At 47.0% G+C, this 23356-nt stretch overlaps 1 protein-coding gene across 4 annotated transcripts; it reads right to left on the bottom strand.

The window, feature by feature from the left end:
- Nucleotides 1–954: 954 nt before the first annotated feature.
- On the bottom strand, nt 955–17921 carry INO80C (INO80 complex subunit C). Of its 4 annotated transcripts, XM_072829286.1 has the most exons (6): nt 17683–17822; nt 9458–9550; nt 8984–9094; nt 7716–7827; nt 6721–6788; nt 955–1352 (listed from the first exon to the last, which is right to left on the bottom strand). In XM_072829286.1, the coding sequence occupies exons 2-6, from the start codon at nt 9467–9469 to the stop codon at nt 1221–1223; spliced, it is 435 nt and encodes a 144-aa protein (XP_072685387.1). In that variant the 5' UTR covers nt 9470–9550; nt 17683–17822; the 3' UTR covers nt 955–1220. The 4 variants fall into 4 exon arrangements, with proteins under 4 accessions (XP_072685387.1, XP_072685385.1, XP_072685386.1 ...); XM_072829284.1 differs by lacking the exon at nt 9458–9550 and having other exon boundaries at nt 17683–17921; XM_072829285.1 differs by lacking the exon at nt 9458–9550 and having other exon boundaries at nt 7693–7827; nt 17683–17915.
- Nucleotides 17922–23356: the final 5435 nt, after the last annotated feature.

The following is a 23356-nucleotide window of genomic DNA, read 5'->3' on the forward strand; positions in this document are numbered from 1 at the left end:
GAGTGGGAGCCCAAGAAGCAGCCTCTGGTCGCTCAGAGAACTTCAGTTTTAACATTGGGTTTCAGGTTTGAGGATCCGTGCACCGGAGGCTCAAATGTTCAGGATGCCTGAACTTATGAAAGGGTCCTACCTCTCCTGGCCCTCCCTTAGTCCCTTTCCATGGGAAGGGAGCCACCCAGCACTCTTTCCACTCTCACCACTGGTTTACTGGGGTGACACAGGGGCTGTTGTACCGAAGAAAAGGAAGCCAAGCTCTGGGAGGCTGCCACCTGCCCAGCAGGCTGCTCTCCCAGCTTTGTTTTTCTTTTCTCTAAGCCAGGAGAGGTTGCAGGAGGGGCATTCCCTCAGAAAGAAAAGGCACCTGGCCTCCTAATGCCCCAAAGCAGAGACAGCTCAGGCCCAGAAGCCTCGGGGTCTAGTTCCACTGTTCCTGAAGAGATATGGGAGTGGGTGCAGAGGCCCAGAGTATGTCTCCACGCTCTCCCCTGCTCTCCTCCTATGAGAAGACTGCTGTTCCAGAGCAGGCTTCTGTCAAAGGGGCATCCTGTTCTAAGACAAAAGCCCTTCTTGGAAGAAGTGTTCACACCTCATACTCCAGAAGTGGGGCTGGGGCTTGTATGTTATCCAGCAAAAGCAGCTATAACAAAATTCCAGACTGGGTGGCTTCCATAACAGACACACGTCTCTCAGTTCTGGAGGCTGGGAAGAGAGGCGGGCCCAGTGCAACAGGGCGAGTACGCAGCTCTTTCTTCTCCAGTCCCAATTTTGGAACCTCTTCTAAGCATTCTGATCAAAAAGAAAAGCTAACTTGCTCTAAAGCAGGAGTCACTGGGACTAGGAATAATCCAGCCCTGTTGTCAGGGTTCACTGTACAGTCTTTAAATGTGTTATAAGAGGGTTTACAATGTTGAAGCAAAAACTCGGGAATGTACATGGGTTAAGTGAAAAGCACAATTTTGTATTTTCTTGTCAAACAACTTTACTTGAGGCAACAACTGAAATATAATTTAATTCAACAGGAAATATCACACTTGGAGGGAAAACACAGAAAAGAAAAAAAAAAAAAAACAACCCTGAAATTAAAGCCAAACATTCTTTCCAAGGCACAGCACTGACATTTCCAGATTGACAGCAAAATGAGTTTGTTTCCATGAAACAAAACCATGAGTCCAAAATTTGCCTTTGAAACAGATTTCCACCTCATCTCCACTTCTCAAGGCTCAGGGAACGATGCTTGTGGCCTTCCTCAGGGCCAGGTAGCCAGTGACGACGTCAGAGGGCAGCCTCCGGATATAGGAAAACTCTTCAATGGTGCTGAAGCGCAGCTTGCTCTGGGGGTCGGTGTAGTTGGCCTGGGTGGGAAACAGGCAGAGAAAGGCAGAACAGTGGTGGTGGTGGTGAATGTTTTAAGTTTAAAAAATTTTTCTATTTTACTTAAAGTGAGATATCTTCATTTTGTCTTACTCTGTCACCAAGAACACTAAATTGCTTTTTTTTTTTAATTTAATTTTATTTATTTATTCATGGGAGACACAGAGAGAGAGAGGCAGACACAGGCAGAGGGAGAAGCAGGCTCCATTTAGGGAGCCTAACGTGGGACTTGATCCCAGGACCCCGGGGTCACGACCTGAGCTGAAGGCAGACACTCCACCACTGAGCCACCCAGGTGCCCCTAAATTGCTCTTTTTGTCAAAGACTTGTTAATCTTCCCAGACTTGAGAAATACTTCAGGGTATGGACAGGAGGAAGAGGAGTAACCACATCATACACTAGGACTCTTCTGGTAGGTGCTACAAGGGCTCCAGGGAACAGGGCCAAAATGGAATTTGTGATGATCCCTGGTCCCTGTCTTCAAACTCCCACCTGCTTCAAAGAGATGTTTCAGCTCCATCCCCCAAGGCAAGGAACAGAGGCTGGCAAGGCACACCTGCCCCACCCTGTTACACCCCTGCCTGCTCCTCTCCTGCTCCTCCTCCTCCTCACCCTCCCCATGCCACTCCCTGGGCTCCATCGCAGTGCTGGATGGGCCACCCACCCCCACTCTCCCGGTGGAAGGGACCGCCACCCTACAACTGCAACCAAGGTTATCTTCACAACTAGCACTTCTGGTCATGTCATTCCTTGTGTGAAATCTCAGTAGGTCCTCTCAAGTCCTCAGCATGCCTCCTCAGACTCTGCCAGCTGGCCTGGGCCCTCCTCCTTCCCAGGCGTTTTTCTCAGCCACACGTCCCCACTCTGGTTTCAGCTGCCATGGCTCTCAGTTCCTCCCTGCATTCATACCCCACTCGCCCCTTCCTGGGGAGGGCCCAGTCTATCCATAATTGCCTGCTCATCCTTCAGGGCTCAGCCCCCAGTCATCTCATGGGGAAGCCTTATCTGCTCCCCACCTCCCACTCTCCCCATATCTGTCTCCTGTGGAATGCTTATCTCTCTTGCTTTTCCGTTTGTTATCTGCATGACTCTGAGTAAAGTCTAGGCTGAGAGGCCCTAGGAGACAGGAACGCTGTGGTTTGCTTATCACGGCATCGGCATCACTGCTCCTCAGAGTGCAGAGTGCACAGTGGGCCTTCAGGTAGTGTTTGTATGAGTGATGAATGAATGAATGAACAAACAAACGACCAGGACAATCACAGAAAAGAAAACTCACTTCTCACTGACCTATCAAAATTCTCTTTTGGTCTGTTTTCCCCATGTGCAAAATGAAGAAAATTCACTTACTGTATACCTCAAGTCACAAATAAAACCTTGGTCTTTCAGCTTAGTCTAGATCTTGCCTTTCTGTCCCACATTTCCTTTAATGACAGGAACATTAAAGAAGGCTTCTACAGATTTTGAAACAGAAAACATGAGGGCTGGATGGAACTGGAGGGTATTATGCTGAGTGAAATAAGTCAATCAAAGAAGGACAATCATCATATGGTTTCACTCATATGGGAAATATAAGAAATAATGAAAGGGATTATAAGATAAAGGAGGGAAACTGAATGGGGAAAAGTTAGAGAGGGAGACAAACCATGAAAGACTCCTAACTCTGGGAAACAAAGGATTGTGGAAGGAGGTGGGTGGAGGGGATGGGGTGACTAGGTGACGGGCACTGAGGAGGGCATTTGATGGGATAAGCACAGGCTGTTATATGTTGGCAAATTTAATTTTAAATAAAAAATTCTAAAAAAGAAAAGAAAACATGAGGGTGAATCAGTTGGCACTCCCTTTAAAAAAGTATAAAAGATGACATGGAAGTCTAGACAGATATGGCCGGGTACTCCAGGGCAGGCAGTGTGCTGCAGTGCTGATCACCTGTGTGGACCCCGCCAGTGGCAGTGCCATCACTGAAGAAGGGAGAGGAGGCTGAAGCAGCAACAGCTGAGAGGAACCTGGTCACAGGGCTCTCACAGCCTACAGAGCCCTCAGTTCTGCCTCAGGGGATCTCCCTAAGGTAGTTACCGTCTGTGCATCAGGGAAAGATTAGTCCTCATGATTAATTAAAGCTCTCCACAAAATAAAACCTTGGTCCTTCAGCTTAGTCTAGATCTTGCCTTTCTGTCCCACATTTCCTTTAATGACAGGAACAATAAAGAGGCTTACACGGAAAAAGAGCAACAAGTCCCTTTCGAGAACTCCTGGCCACAAGGCAGTTGGATGGACTGACTGGCAGGAGAGGCTCCCCGGAGTTCCAAGCAGGGCTGCAGGTCCCTGTGGCTGGCTTTGATCATCTGGCCTCCAGATAGGAACCGGCTTTGCCCTGGCTCTGTTTCCATGGCTGCCTCACTCTTACCACCAAACTGTACAGAGCCAGCCCGCCCAAGTTCAGGCCTCAGTGCCAAGAAGGCTGAAGAAATAAGGCACGATACAGAGCTGTTTTGGCACCAACAAAAGCTTGCACAGACCAGACCTGACCTAGTATTCTGAACAGAGGGAGGATGCCAATGACACCCCAGAGTTGAACAAGTAAAAAACTGCACTCCTCCAGTCTTCCCTCCCCTAGATTCCATCCCTGGAGCCTGAATAAAACAAGGGCCGCCTTCCCGCAGGGCAGCAGTGAACAGCTGTAAGGCCTCCCCTGCCGCAAGGTTAACAGGCAGGGTTCACTGCTCTCCCCATCTTACCCAGAGCCACGGCACTTCCCGTAGCTTTGTCACGAGGGCTAAACACAGGTGTGACCCCGAATGCCTTCCTGCCATGCCCACGCACAGCGGACAGCCATTTGGCCAGCCGAGAACAGGTGAGTCAGTGTAAGCATGAGCTGGATGTTATTTTTTAATGATGCAACTTTAATTTACACAAGTAACAAACGGACATATTCTCCTCTAAAAAAAAAAAAAGAAAGAAAGAAAGAAAGAAAACGTTATGAATAAGCCTCAAGTCCCTTTTTCCAACCATCTACCATTCAAAAGTCCTGGTCTCTCCCTGAGGAAACCACTGTACGCAGGCACCCTTCCAGACCTCGTTTGTATATACCCTTACACACAGATATAAACACCCCAGAGAAATTACCTACTATTTTTTTGTGTATATTGTTTTTTGCTTTAGTGATACCATGCTGCTTATGTTGCTTTGCACCTTTCAGTAAATAATACATCTTGCAAGTTTACCCCTGTTGTTACATATTCATCAGGCTCACAGATTAGTATGAGAACACCTCCACCCCCTGATCTTTATTTTGTTTCCAATATTTTGCTCATAATCCCATTTTCTCATCATCCTTGTATACACTATTTCTCTAGGGAGCTGCCTAGAAGGCAAATTGCTGGGTCATAGGCTTTAGCTTTTCTGTCTCAAAAGGTACTACCAAATGTCCTCCAGAGAATCCAGACTAACTATTCCCACCTCAAAAGGGCTGTGTATGAGGATTTCTGTTTCTCTATGTTGATGACGTTTATAATCAAACGTCTTCATTTCTTCCCTGTTGAGTCTTTTTCCTAATTATCAGTAAGGCTGAATATCTACTTCTTTGTCATCTATGTCTTCCTTATAACTGTCTTCATATCCTTTTAGTCAGTCCTTGTATGGGACGGTCTTTCAGTGATTTGGTAGAGTTCTTTGTATATTCAAAATTTCTTAATTCTGGGCAGCCCTGGTGGCTCAGCAGTTTAGCACCTGCTTTCCGCCCAGGGTGTGATCCTGGAGACCTCGGATTGAGGCCCACGTCGGGCTCTCTGCATGGAGCCTGCTTCTCCCCCTGCCTGTGTCTCTGCCTCTCTCTCTGTGTCTCTCATGAATAAATAAATAAAATTTTAAAAAAATTTAAAAAAACAAAATTTCTTTTTTTTTTTTAATTTTTATTTATCTATGATAGTCACACAGGGAGAGAGAGAGAGAGAGAGGCAGAGACACAGGCAGAGGGAGAAGCAGGCTCCATGCACCGGGAGCCCGACATGGGATTCGGTCCCGGGTCTCCAGGATCGCGCCCTGGGCCAAAGGCAGGCGCCAAACCGCTGCGCCACCCAGGGATCCCAAAACCAAAATTTCTTAATTCTTACATACAGTGGGTAAGAGGCTTAGGTTATGTATGACATGACAAGACCTTGCCCAGGGCATAAAGGGGCCTGGAACAATGCCTCTCAAGATGATTCTCATGCCTCCTCATGTGTGTAAGCCACTGCACTAGCAGATGAGCTACCCTGGTGGGGATAAAGCTACCTCCTAAGAGACCACCCTCTAAGTCTGCCCATAAACCATGGCTTCTACAAGGAGAAATGTCCATCTGGGGCTGCCAGACTAGCTCTCCTGTTATAAACAACTATTAAAATGGGTCAAATATACGAGGTGACTGTTGTCAGGCAGGAGATAAGATAGTGTAAGACTACAACACTGCTCATAAAGGTGAAGTCCCCTCCGAGGTTAGGAGATACCTGCCCTGAATGGATGGCAGAAGAACCTACCACACACAGGTGAACGCACGCACATGCCATGTTAAAGTACTTCTACTCTCCCTGTTGTTTTTTACAATCTCTGTATTTAAGGGTCTATGTTAAAATGTTTCAAGTACAGGGGTGCCTGAGTGGCTTAGTTGGTCAAGTGTCCAACTCCTGATCTCAGCTCAAGTCTTGATCTCAGGATCATGGGTTCAAGCCCCACATAGGGGCTCCACACTGAGCATGAAACCTTCTTTAAAAAAAAAAAAAAAAAAGTTTGTAGGACACACGAGTGTGCACTGCGTGGAGTGAGAAGCTACAACATACGACTGATTCAGAAAGAATAACTAACATTATTGTCAAAAATATAAGAAAAACATCTTTCCCAGCATAAAATGTATATCATTAGTTTAGTCAGTTTTTTTCAGAAGTTTAGAGCTGTACATTTTCATAAAAATATAAATCATTTAAGTGATTTGAGTTTTGGAAAGTGAAGTGCCTCATTTTGGTTCAAAAATATTTTTTAAAGTACAATCATCTCTAAAATATAAGAAATTTTTTACACTCCAGTAGTAAAAAAAGGAATTGTTTCTTTTATATTCTCTCATGTATTAACAAGCAGAGGAAGGGGAGGTGAAACCCAGGTCTCTCACTTTCTGGAGCAATCTGCCCTCCGAGCTGCTCACACGGAGGCCCCAGATTGCAGCCACTCTACAATAAGTATGTGTGTTTCACCACAAACCTGTCACCTGTTCAGAGTATGCAGGTTCCAGGCAGGGTCTGCATATCAACACTGGCAAAAGAGTAGTGTGAAATCTCCTTTTCAACTCAATGCTATGAGACCTAGAGATGTAATTATACTCACAAGAAGACCGGAGACATCAGAATACTTCTTAGCTGGTTTAAAGGAGGGAGGAGCATCAATACTGAAGTCTAGAGGGAGAGAAAAAAAAATAAGATAAGCTGGCTTTAAAATATTCAGATCCCTTTCCTTTTTTCTCCTAAAATGCTGTTCAATAATATTTCTGAAGTTTTCATTCTGTGATTAAGTCCTCACAGAATTCTCTGGGGAAATAACACAGTATGTCACAGACCAGGTGCAGGCTCTGGAGCAAGCTCTGCCCTGTCCTGGGGCCCCTCTACTCCAGCAGAAGCACTGGAAAGCTCATCTGCCCACAGGCCACTCTCACTGTTGAGGGCTGCACAGACTGTGGGCGATGCCAGACAACCCACTAATTGGATCTGAGCGTCCGGACACCGGAATGTCCACACCCAGACTACTGACTAGCTCACTTGTCACCCATCTGAGTCACCCTCATGAGAGATGTGCTGCAGGACAGGACATGGAGGGAACTTTGACCTGTACTTTCCAGTGAGGTTGAACAGAACATCTAACAGTGCTTTACACAACTGTGAAGATCTTGCAGCATAAGGCATTTACTCTGACGACCAACAGTACAGACAGTAAAACAGGGTCAGCCTTTAAGATGGTGGTCAGAAACCCTCCTATACCTTGGGCAACCCAGTTCTTGGAAATAAATTTTCAGAATAGACTCTGGAATAAGAAGTTTGTCTCACAGAAACACCAGTAGTATTGTATCAGGACCTTTTCCTATAGATTGAAATGTTAGCGGTGCCTCTAACAGCCACAAGCCCGGGGCCAACACAAACAGGTTCAGCACAGATCCTGCTGTGGGGAACCCCCCTACACTGTCTCCCTCCCCCCAATGCGGATGCTACTCTCCCAGCTCCGAACCACAAGCTGTTTCCTATGTTAATGCAAACACAGGCAAGTAACGTAGGTAGGTTCGGTTCCTCCTCTGAACATTATACACACACAGAAAGCTCTAGACAGCTCACAGTTAGGATCGTTCAGTTGCCACGGCAATGCCCTTTCAGAAGCGAGGATCTGTTTTAGGTTCTTCCAGGTTCTGTTCTTCTTGCCAGCGACTGCACCGCCGTGGCCAGAGTGCTGGGATTGGAGACGTGCATCAGAAGAGACAAAAATCAGTGGAGCCTGCCATTTCAGGATCTGAATGATACTTATTCATCACTGTAACACACCCCTCATTCTGTGAGCTCCCAAGGGTTGTTGTTTAAGAATTACACTGTACGCTTTAATCTGACATAAACTTTCAGATTATCAAAACCCATGAGGTAGCTGATTATGAAGTAGAAATAAAAGGGTGGTGGTGGTTGCCCTTTTTTTTTTTTTAATATTTTATTTATTTATTATAGTCACAGACAGAGAGAGAGAGAGGCAGAGACACAGGCAGAGAGAGAAGCAGGCTCCATGCACCGGGAGCCCGATGTGGGATTTGATCCCGGGTCTCCAGGATCGCGCCCTGGGCCAAAGGCAGGCGCCAAACGGCTGCGCCACCCAGGGATCCCGGTTGTCCTTTTTTTACCTGCTCATAGCAAGTCACACCCTTTATTGGGACTAAACAGAATTCACTTATGAATTTTCCCATTACTTTAAATTTATTACAAAGTTAGATTTAAACTCATGATCACACCTCAACTGCCCTTCTGAGGGCAGGTCACTGCCTTGCAAATTACTGGAGCTCCTGGAAAACCCAAGCCTCAATCATCGCATGGCAAGCCCTCTGGAATTTTCTTTTCTTTTTTGTTCTATAAAAATGACAAAATAAAATGGAAAAGAATACCAAAATCTGTTGCAGGCATTGGTAATACTGTATTTTTAAAACTGATGAAAAACAAACTTCTAATGACATAATATGAATCTCTGTAATTACTATAGCTCTTGAGAATGAAAGGAAGAGTAGCCTATTTCTGCTTTACAGCAACATAAGTTAGATTTACTTAAATTAATGAGAACTCTTTTAGTTCATTGTTTTAAGCCTCATCTAAAACTTACGTAAGACCAATGAAAAGGGATGGTGAGCAATCATGGAAATGACCCACCCTCAAAATAGTATCCTTTAACCAGTTGTACCAGGGGGAACTGGCCCACTGGGTGAGCAACAAGAGGGCCCTCCTTCTGCCTCCACCCTCTCCTAACAACCCAAGGCAGAGAAGGACATCAGTGCCACCGGGCTGCAGGCCCAGCAGGATCAGAAGCTGGGGTGTGGCTGTTTTTTTAATTTATAAAATACCTCAAAGCTTACCACAAAGTTTGGATCCTTAAATGGCAATGGCTTGGCAGCTTTTTCCATAGGTCCTGTGCTGAAATCAGAGGTCACCATCTTATTCTCACTCATGGCTTCCATGCTGATACCCTTAAAACATAATAAGGATTGTCTGAGGTCAGTTTCTTCTAGGTGAACTCTCTAACTTGGCTCCTGACAAGAAGATGATACCACAGGACATGTGAAGGAAGACAGTGCCCCCAGAGCCCTAGCGGGTGGCCTGCACCAGAGAAGGGCACGCCAGACTGGGAGCACTACCTGTTGTGCGGAAGCCACAGGAGAGACAGCTAGGCCCCAGCTGCCTCGCTTCCTGGTTCCCCCATGTGCCAAGCCGTAGGGATGGCTGTCCTACCAAAGCCGGCTCATTGAACTCTGACAACTGCTCTTACCCCTGGTTTCCAGAAGAGAAAATTGAGGCTCAGGGGTATGGGCTCCAGGCCACACAGTGATTACCTCTGGATTCATATCCAGGTGGGGCCAATTCCAAAGTCCTCACCATCTCCTCAACACATCTTCCCTGCTCCTCCTGATCTTGTCAAACTGTGCCTTAAAACATTGAGATTAAAAAAAAAAAGGGGGGGGGGGGCCAGCCCCTGTAAGGGTGTCATCAGCCAGAGAACCCGGGCTCCAGCTCTTATGCTTCAAGGGAGCAACAGGACATAAGCATTCGTAGGAAGGAGAGTAGAGGGAGAGGAGGCTGGGCGGCCACCAGTCAGGGGCTGCACCCTGACAAGCAGGCTAAATGCTTTAAAACAAAAAAACCTGTCAAGTTAATCATCACCAAGAAAAAATAAACCAAAGTAAAAAATCACGTCTGATTTTTAACATAATTTCCAGTCTTCCTAGACTGCAATAAATTATTTTTAATTGATATATAATTTACATACAGTGGAATACCCAGATCTTAAGTGTAGGTTTCATGAGTTTTGCCAAATTTTTACACTCGGTTAACCTATGTCCCTATCGAGATAGAGAACATCCCCATCATCCCAGAAAGTTCCCTCATGCCTCTTCCTAGTCAGTACCCTCCACCCTCAGGGGCAACCGCTGTTCTGATTTCTACCATGCCACTTTATGCTTATTTTCAGACTTCATACAAATGGAATCTGACAGCATGTACTCTTGTCTTTGGCTTCTTTAGTTCAGCATAGTGTTTTTGGGATTTCTCTATGTTGTTGCAGAGGTCAGTAATCTGTTTGACCATATTTGTGTGCCCTCAGCAGAGTGGTATTCCACCATATGGATATACCACAATTTGTTTATCCATTTTCTGTTGATGAGCACCTGGGGCATTCTCAGTATTCAGCTATTATAAATAACACTTCTGTGAATATTCTGTACCAGGCTTTGTGTGGACCTGTGTTTGCACTTCTCTTGGGTAAATACATAGGAGTGGAATGGTGGGGCTATATGCTAAGTGCATATTTAACATTATAAGAAACTGCCAACTCATTTTCCTAAATGGTTGCCTTCTTTGACACTTCCAGCAGCAGTGTATGCAGGTGCTGGTTGTGTGTGTGTGAGTGTGTCTATTCCATCACCCCCACTCCCACCCCTGCAGTGACATCCATGGGGGGGGCCACAGAGGCCAGTCACTTTGCTGCAGTAGTTTTCTGAATGGTCTCCTCTCAAACACCTTCCCAGATGCTTTGCCAGAGTTTCTGCACGTGAGCCTGTGTTCCTCCTCTGTCCACACCACCTCATCCATCTGGCATGCTCCTCTACCTATCCCCCCCTACGCTTCATGATCTTTCCTAACTTTTTTCTCTTCCAAAGCCCAGCTCAATCTCAACCCTGTAAGAACTAAGAAGCCTCCAATTTCTCAACCTTTTCCCACCATCTGCAGCCAGAAGTGTTCCTGTTGCTCTCTTTCCTCTTTCACCTCCTCCCTTCCTCTCCCAGGAGTCCTTCCCACAGCCCTTGGCCCTCATCTGGCAGCTTCCTCAGCTCGCTACCTCAGAGGAGGGGCTCTGTGGGGCACAACTTGCCCACTCCTTCTCTCCAGCACAGTGAGGCATTCTTAAATGCAAGCCTGATGGGGTGACGGGGCTCCCCTACTTTATAGCAGGCCAGTGGGTCCCAATGACCTGGAGATGAGAAACACATCCTGGCCTCCTCTCCACCCTTACCTTTCACTACCCCTCCTTCCCGCATTTTGTATTTTCTGGCACAAAAGCCATCGAGTCATTTTCTATATGGTACAAATAGTTTCCAATTTTCCCATTTTCATTTATGCTTTACTGAGATTATTTTCATCAGGATTAGTCCATGTCAGTTTTAATTTTATAACAAAGATAAGATCTAGCATTTTGTACATAACTTTTCTTGCCCTGGTAATGTTTCCTTCATGGTCATGGCATTTCTGCCAGGTATGTGTATCCTGGGAGGCCCAATTTGATGAGGAAAATTTGATTTTCCCCATCACATTTAATCAATAACCAACATGACCATGTGTAGTTTTAGCCTGCTATCAATGTTATTTTGTGTTGACTAGTTTTAAGACCAATATCTATTATAAACTAGATATATGATTGATAGCTTGTATTTATGTCTTAGTCGAGGAAAAACAGCAGCTTTATGAAACAGGGAACAAGAGACCAGAAGAAGGAGAGACAAAAGAGAGAGGTGAGCAGACGAGGGAAGAGAGACTCAGGGAGTGGGAATGCACGGAGCGGTTGCCCGTCCGGCTCGGTCTTCTGTCTCCCCACATCTAACTAGATCAGAATCTATGGTATGTGTATTCTGAGGAATACATAAGGAATGAGGGGAGGCTAGAGTGAAGCCGTGCTACTGGACTGAAATCAGTGGTTAGCAGCGTGGGCTCACGGCTTTACTGTTTGTTTGTTTTTTTTTATGGTTTTTCTGCTCAGGCAGAAAAACAGATACAGAGAGGAGGGGGGTGTGGGGAGAGCACGCCCCTCTCCTTCCTAGCTCTCTCCTCGGACACAGCTGCAAACAACAACAGGCAAAGCTGTGCTCAGATCCTGGTTTCTAAATGTGATTCTCCAAGAAGTACTGATCCTTTAAAAAGTAGCTGGTTCTAGGGCTGGGCAGGAAAGTACAGAATGGGCGCTGTGGTTCGAGAAAGAAAATAGCTCTATCAGTCTGCTAGGGCAGCGCTGACAAAAATACCACAGACTGGGTGGGCTAAACAACAGACATGTATTTTCTCACAGTTCTGGAAACTACAAATCCAGACCAAGGTGTCAGCGGGATTGGTTTCTCCTGAGGCCTGGGTCCTCTGCTTGTAGACGATTGTCTCCTTGCTGTGTCCTCACATGCCCTTTCCTCTGTACACCCCCTTCCTTGGTGTCTCTTTCTTTTATACTGACAACAGTCATATTGGATTAGGGATCCACTTTTATGACTTCATTTAACCTTGCTTACCTCTGTAATGGCCCTATCTCCAAATATAGTAATGTTCTGAGGTGTACTGGGGTGAATCTTGAAGGGACACACAGTTCAGTGCATAACAGCTCTCAAAAAGTGATGGGGTCTCTTAAAGGACTCTAGCCAGATTGAAGAGGTTCCTACTAGCTAAGGACAATTTGAGAAACAAAATAAATAACACTGATCCAGAATATATAAAGAATTGTTAGCACCCAACACCAACAACAAAATTCCATTTTAAAAAAAGAGCAAAAGATTTCAATAAGCATTTCTTTGAAGATCTACAAATGGCCAGCATAAAAGATGCTCAACATCATTAGTTATTAGGGAAATGTAAATCAAAACTACAATGAGATATCACTTGGGATGGCCACAAAGACACTAATGTGTTGGCAAGGATGTGGAGAAACTGCAACCCTCACACATTGCTTGTGAGAAAGGAAAAGGGTAAGGTCACTTTGAAAAACAATTTGGTGTTTCCTCAAAACATTAAACCCAGAATTATCATATGACCAAATAATAATAATAATTATTCAACTCCTAAGTATATACCTGAGATAATTTTTTTAAAAGTCTGCAAAAATGTGTGCATATTCATAGAAGTATTTCCTATGATAGCTAAGATGTGCAAACAACCTACATGTCCATCAGCTGATGAACACAGAAAGTGTGGTAAATCCACACATGGAATACTATTCAACCAGAGAAGGGAATAAAGTCCTGATCCGTGCTATACCATGGATAAGCCATGAAAATACTATGGTAACAGAGGGGCACCTGGGTGGCACAGTTGATGTCAGCTCAGGTCATGATCTTGGGGTCACGAGATCGAGCCCCTACATTGAACTCCACACTCAGAGCAGAGTCTGCTTGAGTTTCTCTCTTGCTCTCCCTCTGCTCCTCCCCACCTCCATTCTCAAATAAATCAATCTTAAAAAAGAAAGAAAATATTATGAGAACTGAAAGCAGACACAAAAGACCACATATTATATGACTACATTCGCATGAGGTAACTACAGCAAAGATCAGAGGTGGTCAGGGCTGGGAGGAAGGGGGAATGGGGAGTGACTGCTAATAGAGGGTTTCTTTTTTGGGGGTTGTGGAAATATTCTAAAATTAGATGGTAGTGACTGCAAACCACTGAAGTGTACATTTTTTAAGAGGGTGAATTTTATGATATGTGAATTATAACTCAATAAAGCAGTTACAAATAAACAAATTTATGGATGAATGAATGAAGCTAGTCTCAAAGTATCTCCTCACGGGATACTTTAATACAAACAGGAAAATAATAACTTTAGAGTGGAGAAACCTGGAAGACACCACCTTAATAAGTGCTCAAAGCCAGCATTGGTGATAACAGAACATATGGCCATCATGTGCCATGCTATGATCACTGAGAAGGGGCAGCGTCACGTCTGTACTCTTGCCAAAAATGTATTACCCATATCTGATCATGAGGAAGTATCAGACAAGCCCAAATTAAGGAACATTCTATGAAATAAATGACCAGCACTCTTCCAAAGTGTCAGGTCGTGAAAGATAAAGACCGAAGAACTGTTCTATATAAGAGGAAGCTAAAACACATGACAACTAAACCAACATATGATCCTAGATTGGATCCTGGACCCGACCAAAGACAAGAATCCAGTCTATGTATTAGGTGTCAGTGTTGCTTCAGTGTTAATTCCTAAATTTGATGGCTGTACTATTGTGACGTATGAGAATGCTTTTGGTTTTAGGCAATCCACACTGAAATATTTAGAGCATTAAAAAAAAAAAAAAATACAGTGGCCAAAAGAAACCTCTTCCCTGGGGAAGGCCCAGCTGCTAGCCTGACAGCGAATGAGCCAAGGGCTCCATGGACCTCCAGAGGAAACTATAGCTGGCATGTGGGTCAGGAAGAGTGGCCACCTGTTCTTTCAAGAGGCTGTAGTTCAGGAGTGAAGGAGGAAGCCTAGCTCACTGGTTGTAAGGAACCTGAGATGAGCAGGTCTCAGGAAACTGGCCAGTGTCAGAAGAAGCAAAGTGGTCTTTTTCTCAAGGAATTTAGTGCTTCATTAGGGTGGCCACAGGACTACTCATGGACTACGAGGAGGCTGGCCGACAGGTGGCCTCAAGTACGTGAGAGAGAGAGACAGCCCTAAGAACCATACAAGGAGCTTCTCCTCAGAACAAAAAAGCCAGATTGCTAGGGACAGCTCAGGCCAAATAGGCAAAGTGAGAGGTTTCCCAGGGCCAGATACACTTAAGTTGCAACTTTACTGTTGTAGTGTTTCATGAAGAAAAGGACTGCTTATATAATGTTTCCATCTGCGAGAAAGTAAGCAAATAGAGCTGCTACAGAAGCAAGGGGAAGATCCCAGAGGGGAAAGAAGAAGCAGGCCCCAGGGTCACCGACAGTGATTCCAGAACCTTCCACAGAAAACACCCAGGTGGTGGCCATTATCCTCAAGAAATGGCCTTAGCTTTCCTCCCCTGTAGGAAGGGCAGAGAGACTGCCTCTTTCCCCTTTTTCTGAATGCCTCTTCCTGATTCCTCGTGGATAAGCTCCAGGGGCCGTGTGAGCAGTGAAATCCTGGGCAGGAATCAGGGCGCTCTTTCGTGTAGGCCATTCCCAGGCGCCAGGGAGAGACGGGAAAGCGCTGGCAGGCAGGCAAGACTGGGGAGGTGGTGCTGCCCTGAGGCCACCAAGAGAAGCAGGTATCTCAGCAAGTGTGTGTGGGTTGGGAGGTCTGGGAGCTCTGCCAGGGGAGAGGATGCACCGTCAGACAGGTGCATCTGCTGGGAGGAAGGGGAAGGTGTGGGAGAAAGTGCCAGAAGTCTGCATCACCACTCGCCATTTCCCCATGCCAGAGAAGAGGCAGCAAGGGAACAAAGATGATGTGCTCAAGCACTGAGTTTCAAAGGGGACCCCTCCTGCTCCTTTGGTCCCTCCATCATCCTCTGTCCTTCCCTTGTCAGCAGGGCCATGGAAGAGCCACAGTCAAGAGGGGCCAGAGAAAGGAACCATCTGACAAGAACTGAGCTACATCATTCCAGAGCTGCATCCTGCCTGTGAAACAGTGAGGACTCTCTTCCCTCTCAGGCCAGGATCCGAAAGAACACCCACCCCTGGGCCCTGAACTGGGTGTATCCTTAACCCCACCCTGCATGATACCACACCCTCATTCTTCCCCACCCTGGGCTGCAGCCCCGCTGGGACTCTGGTGCCTATTAGTGATGGGATGAGAGGGAGCGGCCTTCAGTGAAAGGGAGGATCAAGTCCGTGAAGCTAGAACCCAAGAAAATAAAATTTTAAATGATGTACAATTTCCATATTACTAAGCCACTGTTAACACCAAGAGACTTTATGAGCTGAGCCACCCCATCCCGGAGATGTGAACACTCGACAAAGAGGAAAGAAGTAATGCTTAGCACTCAGGGCTGTCCCCTTTTTGCAGCACCAGAAGTGCTGATGCAAGTCCCAGGGAGGAGAAACCTGGCCCTGTCAAAGCAGCATAGGCCTGCCTATGGCGACTGTCCACTCACCAAATACATGGCTTCGTCTCTCCACATAGCAGCCTGAATAACTGACTCAGAAATAAGGACAGCACGGGCACAAAGACAAATGCACTTTTTCTTGTCACTGGAAAATCAAATGCCCAGTCACATTGATCCAAAAGTATTCTAGAATCAAATCGCTGAGCCTAATCTAGAACTGCAATGTTGTAGTTGGGTGACTTAAAGTGGAATTGTGAGAAGCAACCCAAATATTTGATAAAGTCAGTTAAATAAGAGCACTTAATTCCTTAAGAAGCCTGTCAACAGAGACTCGTGAAATAACTCTGAGCTGAAAGTAGGGCGCACAATGTTACACATTGTGGACAATAATGAAAAACTCTCTCCACACAGAAAACACAAATTATAATAGTTGTCAGGGAATAAGTGAGTGACTTATGTCCACTTTAAAAATAGAAAAAAGAGGGGCACCTGGGTGGCTCAGTCCATTGAGCCTGGGATTCTTGATTTCAGCTCAGGCCATGATCTCAGGGTTGTGAGATCCAGCCTCTCATTGGTTCTATGCTCAGCCGGGAATCAGCTTGAGATTCTTTCCCTCCACCTTTCCCCCCAACTCGTTTTCTCTCTCTCTGTCTCAAATAAATCTTGAAAAAAGGAACTTCTAAAACTAACACCATGATTTCCTCTTAAAGCTGGAGCAGGGATGCCTGGGTAGCTCATTGGGTTAAGCATCTGACTCTTGAGATGAGTCATGTCGCAGGGTCCTGATGTCCAGCCCGGTGTCAGCCTCCACACTCCGCAGAGTCAGCCTGGGATTCTTACTCTCTTTCTGTCCCTCCCCCTGCTTGTGCGCGTGCGCGCATGCACGCTATCGGAAATAAAATCTTGAAAAAAATAGATAAAACACAGAGGTTATTTTAAGAATCAAACGAGATAGGGGTGCTTCCCTGGCTCCTTCGGTGGAGTGTAACTCCTGATCTTGGAGTTGTAAGTTCAAGCCCCATGTTAGGTGTAGAGATAACTTTAAAAAAAAAAAAAAAAGGATTAAAGGAGCTAGGATTTAGAAAGTGCTTAGAACAGTGACTGGGACAGTGCTCTCTTATTGCTTTAAATAAAATGCAGGAGCCAAGAAAAACACTGACCTAACCGAATCACTCCTGCTGGAACTGTGGGGCCTAGGTCACCCAGATGCCCTGAGGTCTGCGCCAGGCACTGTGCTCAGGGCCTTCCGGGCATGATCTCATCCAATCCTCCTTAACGACTCCATGGAGTGAGACCAAACCACTTTGGGATGGGGAAACTGAGTGTCAACAGAGTACTTTTCTGAGAAATGAGGGGAGCCATCAGTATCAATACATCTTGGTATTCCTCTACGTAGGACATTGGAGCGCTCGGCACCTCACGGACCCTCGGTACACGTCTGTAGAGAGGACGAAAGTGAGCACGCTGACTTGTGCTTGCCTGAAACTCAGAGAGGTCCTGGGCCTCAACCTAGCGAGACGGGAAGGAATGATCATTCCACTAAGTCGGCAACAGCACCTCCACCTCCCCTGCTCTCGAGGGCAATGCAACGCGTGTGGTGCTTGACCCAACGCCCACTTGCCCACGTTGAGGAAAAATGTTTCTTCTGCACCAGCGACCGCGTCCAGCGGCGGCGAGACCTCCAGAACCTGGAAGGCCCGGCACCTAGGCCCGGTCCCGGCCAGCTCTGCTCGGCTCTGCGCACGCGCGCGCGCTCCGCCCCGCACGGCCCCGCGCATGCGCAGCGCCGGCGAGCGACAGCATACCTGCGTAAAGCTGGCGGCGGACACTTTTTTCTTCTTGCTGGCGCCGTAACTCCCAGCGCTGCTGCCGTTGTGGGAAGGACTGGCTGGCCTTTTCTTGCTGTTACGGGCTATCCCCGGGGTGGAAGTGGTGGCCACAATTGGAATTTGAGCCGCCATCCCTACCCCGAGTCTTCCTCCTCCCCCGCCCCCCCTTTCGCCGGGCGGCTGGGGGACTTCCGGCTCGCCCTTACTTCCGCCTTCGGGCGCGAAAATCCGGCCTGGATTCCCAGCGCGGTCGCGGACTTTGGGCCAAATCTAAAAGGCGGAGGTCGGAGCAGTCCATTCCGTGGAGGCCCCAGGGTGTCGTCACCGGGTCAGCGGGTCGGCGCCCTGCTACTCAGACGCTCTGAACCCGAGCACGTGCTTGGAAATTTGCAGTGATTGAGAAACAGAACATCTCATGATCTTTTCTCAAACACTGGGTTCTTTAAAAAAATTAAAGACCGTGGTATCTTTCTTCAAGACAGAACACTGTTCACCTTTTATTTTTTTTTTAAACTTTGTTCTTTTTTTTTTTAATTTTTTTTTTTTTATTATTTATTTATGATAGTCACACAGAGAGAGAGAGGCAGAGACACAGGCAGAGGGAGAAGCAGGCTCCATGCACCGGGAGCCCGACGTGGGATTCGATCCCGGGTCTCCAGGATCGCGCCCTGGGCCAAAGGCAGGCGCCAAACCGCTGCGCCACCCAGGGATCCCCTGTTCACCTTTTAATGTGTACGTGAAGTTACGGTTGTTCTGGGTGGATGGAACAGACCGCCAGGCTGCTGGGGCTCCCCTGCTGGGGCTCCCCTTGGTCGCTGCCTTGGCTTGCGGAGCAAGTTTGTGCATAGTGGCTGGGAGCCCAAAGGGACTGGAGGCGTAGACTGGTTCTTGACCTCTTAGGAGCCCCAGACCCTTCCCCCGCCAACACCAAACGTATGCAGTGTGGACAAAATTTTATACGCGGATTTCAGGGAATTTGCCGCTAAAACATACTTATGAACTTCGATGGGACACGCTCCCTGCTCCCAACCCCTTTACTTGTCACATAACTTGATTAAAGTCTTTTAGCTCCTGGGCAGCCTGGGTGGCTCAATGGTTTAGCGCCTGCCTTAGGCCCAGGGCCTGATCCTAGAGACCCAGGATGGAATCCCACATCAGGCTCCCTGCATGAAGCCTACTTCTCCCTCTGCCTGCGTCTCTGCCTCTCTCTCTCTCTCTGTCTCTCATGAATAAATAAGTAAAAAAAAAAATTTCTTTTAAAGTCTTTTGGCTCCTGCTAGAATGTAAGTTCTATGAGGTGAAGGCCAGTTATGTTTCGTTCGCTTATCTTTTCCAGGGCGTGCTACCTTGCAAGTCTTTGGAACAGATTTTGTTTTGTTCTTAACGAAGTAATTCATAAATGAACAAATCCCCTGCAGTAACTAGTTGAAACTAGTGCATTCTAAAACAGGGAAGAATCTGGGTATTTGAAGGATAGGCTACAGAATGACTTAGAGGTGAGAGAGAACAGTTAGGGAAATTAGCAATAATGTTTACACCTTTTCTCCTTTGGAGAAAGTAATGACCTACTGGTGTTAAAATATCCTCTCCGCATGATGAGATGAGCACTGGGTATGATACTATATGTTGGCAAACTGAATTTTTTAAAAAAGTCCACGTGATTCCAACTCATCATACTCTTGCTTTCATTATTTCCTGTCCTAGGAATGCACTTAGCTCCTTTGCCTCGTTCAAATGTTACTTCCAGCGCAAAGTTTTCCGCCATCTACTGCACCCTCCTTCCCCTCTTCCTCCCCTGCCCCTACACTGAGCACCCTTCTCTGAAGGCATTGAGCAGAGAAGCTCCTCTCGGCCCTTCCTGTAATCTTTCGGTAAATATTTATCTACTTCAAACACCAATTAAGTTCTTTTAAGGAGTCAGGCAGGTGGATGCACCACCATGTGGCTTCCCATTGGTAAATTCAGTCCTGATTGTCCTGAGCCCTTCTTCCTGAAACCCTTCCCTTGGGATCTGGAAGGCCACCACCCTTTTATTCGCCTCTCTCCTAACCATGTGTCTTCTTTCATAGTCGTTGTCTTCTACCAAGGGGTTTCTAGTCCTACTAGAGGGTTTCCTTTTTTTTTTTTTTTTTTTTTTTTTTAAGTATTTATTCATGAGGGACAGAGAGAGAGAGGCAGAGACACAGGCAGAGGAAGAAGCAGGCTCCATGCAGGAAGCCTGACATGGGACTCAATCCCAGGTCTCCAGGATCACACCCTGGGCTGAAGGCGGCGCTAAACTGCTGAGCCACCCAGGCTGCCCTACAGGGTTTTCAAAGTACAGGTTATATGATCCTATTCCCCCAGCAGCTACCTAGGTTTTATGTTTCCGAGGGTCTTCTGGGAATGATGAGCCAGGGTCCCCCTGCTTGCTCCTTGGACTTGAGAGTTCTTGGTGCTTGGTCAAAGTCCCTCTGCCCTCCTCAGTCTGTACTTTCCCCAGCTGTTTCTCCAATTCATTGAACCTCAACTACCATCCACATGCAGACCACTTTCAGATTGGCTTCTGTTACCTGGAACCAAAGATACATACCCAGATATAGAATTCCCACCCAGATAAAAACTCAGGATGCTTACAGGATCTCACACCCAGCAAGGCAAAAACAGAATTCATCATCCTCCCTGATCTTCTAAAATGTGTTCCTCCTCCGTCTTTCATATCAGTAAATGCCACCATTATATGTCAGTTGTCCAAATCAGAAACCTGGGAGTCACCTTTGCCTCCCCTCCTCCATCCACCTCCAGGCCACCACACATGCCAGCCCTCCTCTCTCTCTGATTCCCACATCATCTTATCTGTCTCCCGGCTTCCATCTCTGGTCCTTCTAACCCAGTCACCATTTGCAATCCCAGGTGGCCTTTTGACAACACAGATATACATATTTAGATCACACCCTCTACTTGAACGCCTTCAGTGGCTTCTCACGTCTCCTAGAATGACGTCCATTGTCCATAACATGGTTCCAAAGGTCTTTGGAGACACGCCCGTCCATCTCTCCAGGCTTGCCTCTTGCCCAGCTCTCCACATTCCAGGTCAGTTTGCACCTGGGTCAATTCCACAGACCAACTGTGCCCCCTCCTCCCTCAGGGCCTCAACAACTATGCTCCTGCTTATGCCAGGAAGCTGCTTTTCTCCCCTAGCCACCTTCCTCTATCTCATTTACTTCCACCCACCCTTCCTGTCTTGGCTGACATGCTATTTTTTTTTTCAGCCTCTCCTACCCCTCTGCTCTAGGTAAAACCCCTTGTTCCATGTTTCTCACAGTCTCAGTCATCTAGACCTGTTGGTTATATGTTATATGCCAAGCCCTGAGGGAGGAGACAAGGACCTACATAGGAAGAGAGACATTAGATGTGTCTTTGCTGCTGAACGTAAGCTTCTGTGGGCCATTGCCAGAGTCATCAAGGACTGAGTGGCAGAGCACTGACAGATGAAAACAGCAAGGAGAGTGAGAGGAAAGTGGGAGGATGTCCACTAAAGGGAGCAGAACTGTGCAGAAACCTATCCCATGTCCGCCTAAACAGCACCTGGTACAGCGGTATTGACACGTGTAGGGACATCATGCACCTGCTGTCTGTGTAACTCGTGCTTCCATGCCTATTGCTTAAGACAGATTAACACTGGTGACCCGTGTGCTGCTAGCTGACATGTACAGACGGGGCCTCCCCGAAGTCCTCTCCCCAGTCATTCCTGAGACCTTGTGAGGCACAACTCACCTCTGCTGAAATGTGAGTTCTCTCACATTCTTCCTCTCTGGCCTCCTTGCTGGCACCTGCTCCTATGTCCCTCAGCAGTGCCACACTTCCTGTGGCGAAAGCTACTGGAGCCTCCACTGGATGCCCTCACTGGGGCCTGCCACTTAAGCAGCCTCAGCAGGAGTTGTGATCCCAGTTAAGACTTAATGATTAGAAATGAATAGAATACTTGTTCAGCTCTCCCACATCGTCTGGTGCACACGTTACCATCTCACAAATCTCAGGAAACAAATCAGATATCTGGGATCATGCTACCAGATGGAAAACCCACTGCCCATCTAATCTTGGTAACTTGTGGAAAGTGTGACAGTCGCTACTCACTGTACAAACAATGGCTACTCCAGTTGGTATGGGCCTCCTTGGTGACGTGAAGAAACCCTGAAGCTACAGTCAAGAGCCCCAAACTCCCCACCTCACAGCCACCAACCACCACAAAAGGCAGGAGAGCGTGCAGTGCATTTTCTGAACTGTGGGGGCATGTTTCCTCCATCACAGATGGGCTGACAGGGTGTGGTAAATGCCTGTGGGTTGTAGGCCCATTTGAGCAGAGACATTTTCTTCTTTGTCACTGGATTTTGGGCATTGCAGACCCTCAGGGATGATCTGCTGAGTGCTCACTATTTAAATAATCATTGTCTAGAAGGAGAGAGCCAGAGCAGTGGGGGCCAGAAGAGAGGAAGGTTTGTTCACATAGTTAGTTGTTTGGTTATTTTTCCCCTGACAGATACATGAAGATATTTAAAAGCAGGAAAAAATGAGTGATTGGAAAATAGGCCTGACCCTCACCTTTGTAGAGTCCAGGGCATTTTGCAGGGTCCAGGGCAAGAATACACATGTCTTGAGATTTAAAGGTACAAATCAAGCTACTAGACTGTAAAACAAAATGCATTCACCCCTTCTATCTTGGCAAACATACTGTCCTGACTCAGAAGCCCAGAGTTGGATTTAGTATTCTCAGAGTGCTTGGAGTTCTGCTCCAGACGTGGTCGCATGGGGAGAGCCGTTCCGTTGGGTAACCTGCTCCCTTTCACCCCTTGTTCCACTGGGCATCCTGAAGAACCATGAACAGCTATGTGGAAACCCCTGCCCAGACATTCAACGTCACCCACCTGCTCCCCCACCCTCATAAACAGCTTCCTCTTTGGGCCCAGGGAAAGGCCCACAGGACCAAGTGGAGAGGAGATTCAGGGGTCCCCAGCACCCAGAGCGTATTCTATCGGAGGGACAGCGTGGACCCAGTGGGCACACATCTCTGTCTGCATAGACTTCCGTGCTCAGTGCAGAAGGGCATGACCAGAAGAGCAGTCCAGGACTCACCTTTACCGAGCAACTAGTCCTGAGAAGCCATCAGATAAGGAGCTTCCCATGAAGCTGACAGGAAGAGGGACAGGGCAAGGCTGGGAAGGTGGAAACCCATTTCCGGAGAAGGTAGCAGGAAGTTACTGTGATTTGCATCTCTTAGCCTGGGTTTTCTAGGTGAATGGGAGGTAGTGTCACCTTCTAGGTGAAGGGACGGGGGCAGGGGCCTGGAAGAGTGGTAGGAGACTTTGGAAAAGTCAGTGTTTACCAGTTTCATGAAAAAGGGCTGAGAAGGAGCCTGTGTGAAAGTTCTGGCAGTGTGAGGGCCTGCCGTGATGGCCTGCTACACGGGTGGGTTGGGTGCAGCCTGGCTCCAGGATGCACTTTTAACATCACCCCACCATGTGAATGGCACCCCCTCGAGTCAGGTTTTGTGCCTCTGGTGGAGGCCATGCCTGCTGGACGGAGCCTTGCACAATCTCCTCTCTGAAGTGTGACCTCAGCAGTTAACATCATTTTGCAAAGTCTGAATGAGGGAAAATAGTTTCAAGGGCCC

The sequence above is a fragment of the Canis lupus genome, chromosome 6, assembly GCF_048164855.1.
Source record: "Canis lupus baileyi chromosome 6, mCanLup2.hap1, whole genome shotgun sequence".
Lineage (NCBI taxonomy): Eukaryota > Metazoa > Chordata > Mammalia > Carnivora > Canidae > Canis > Canis lupus.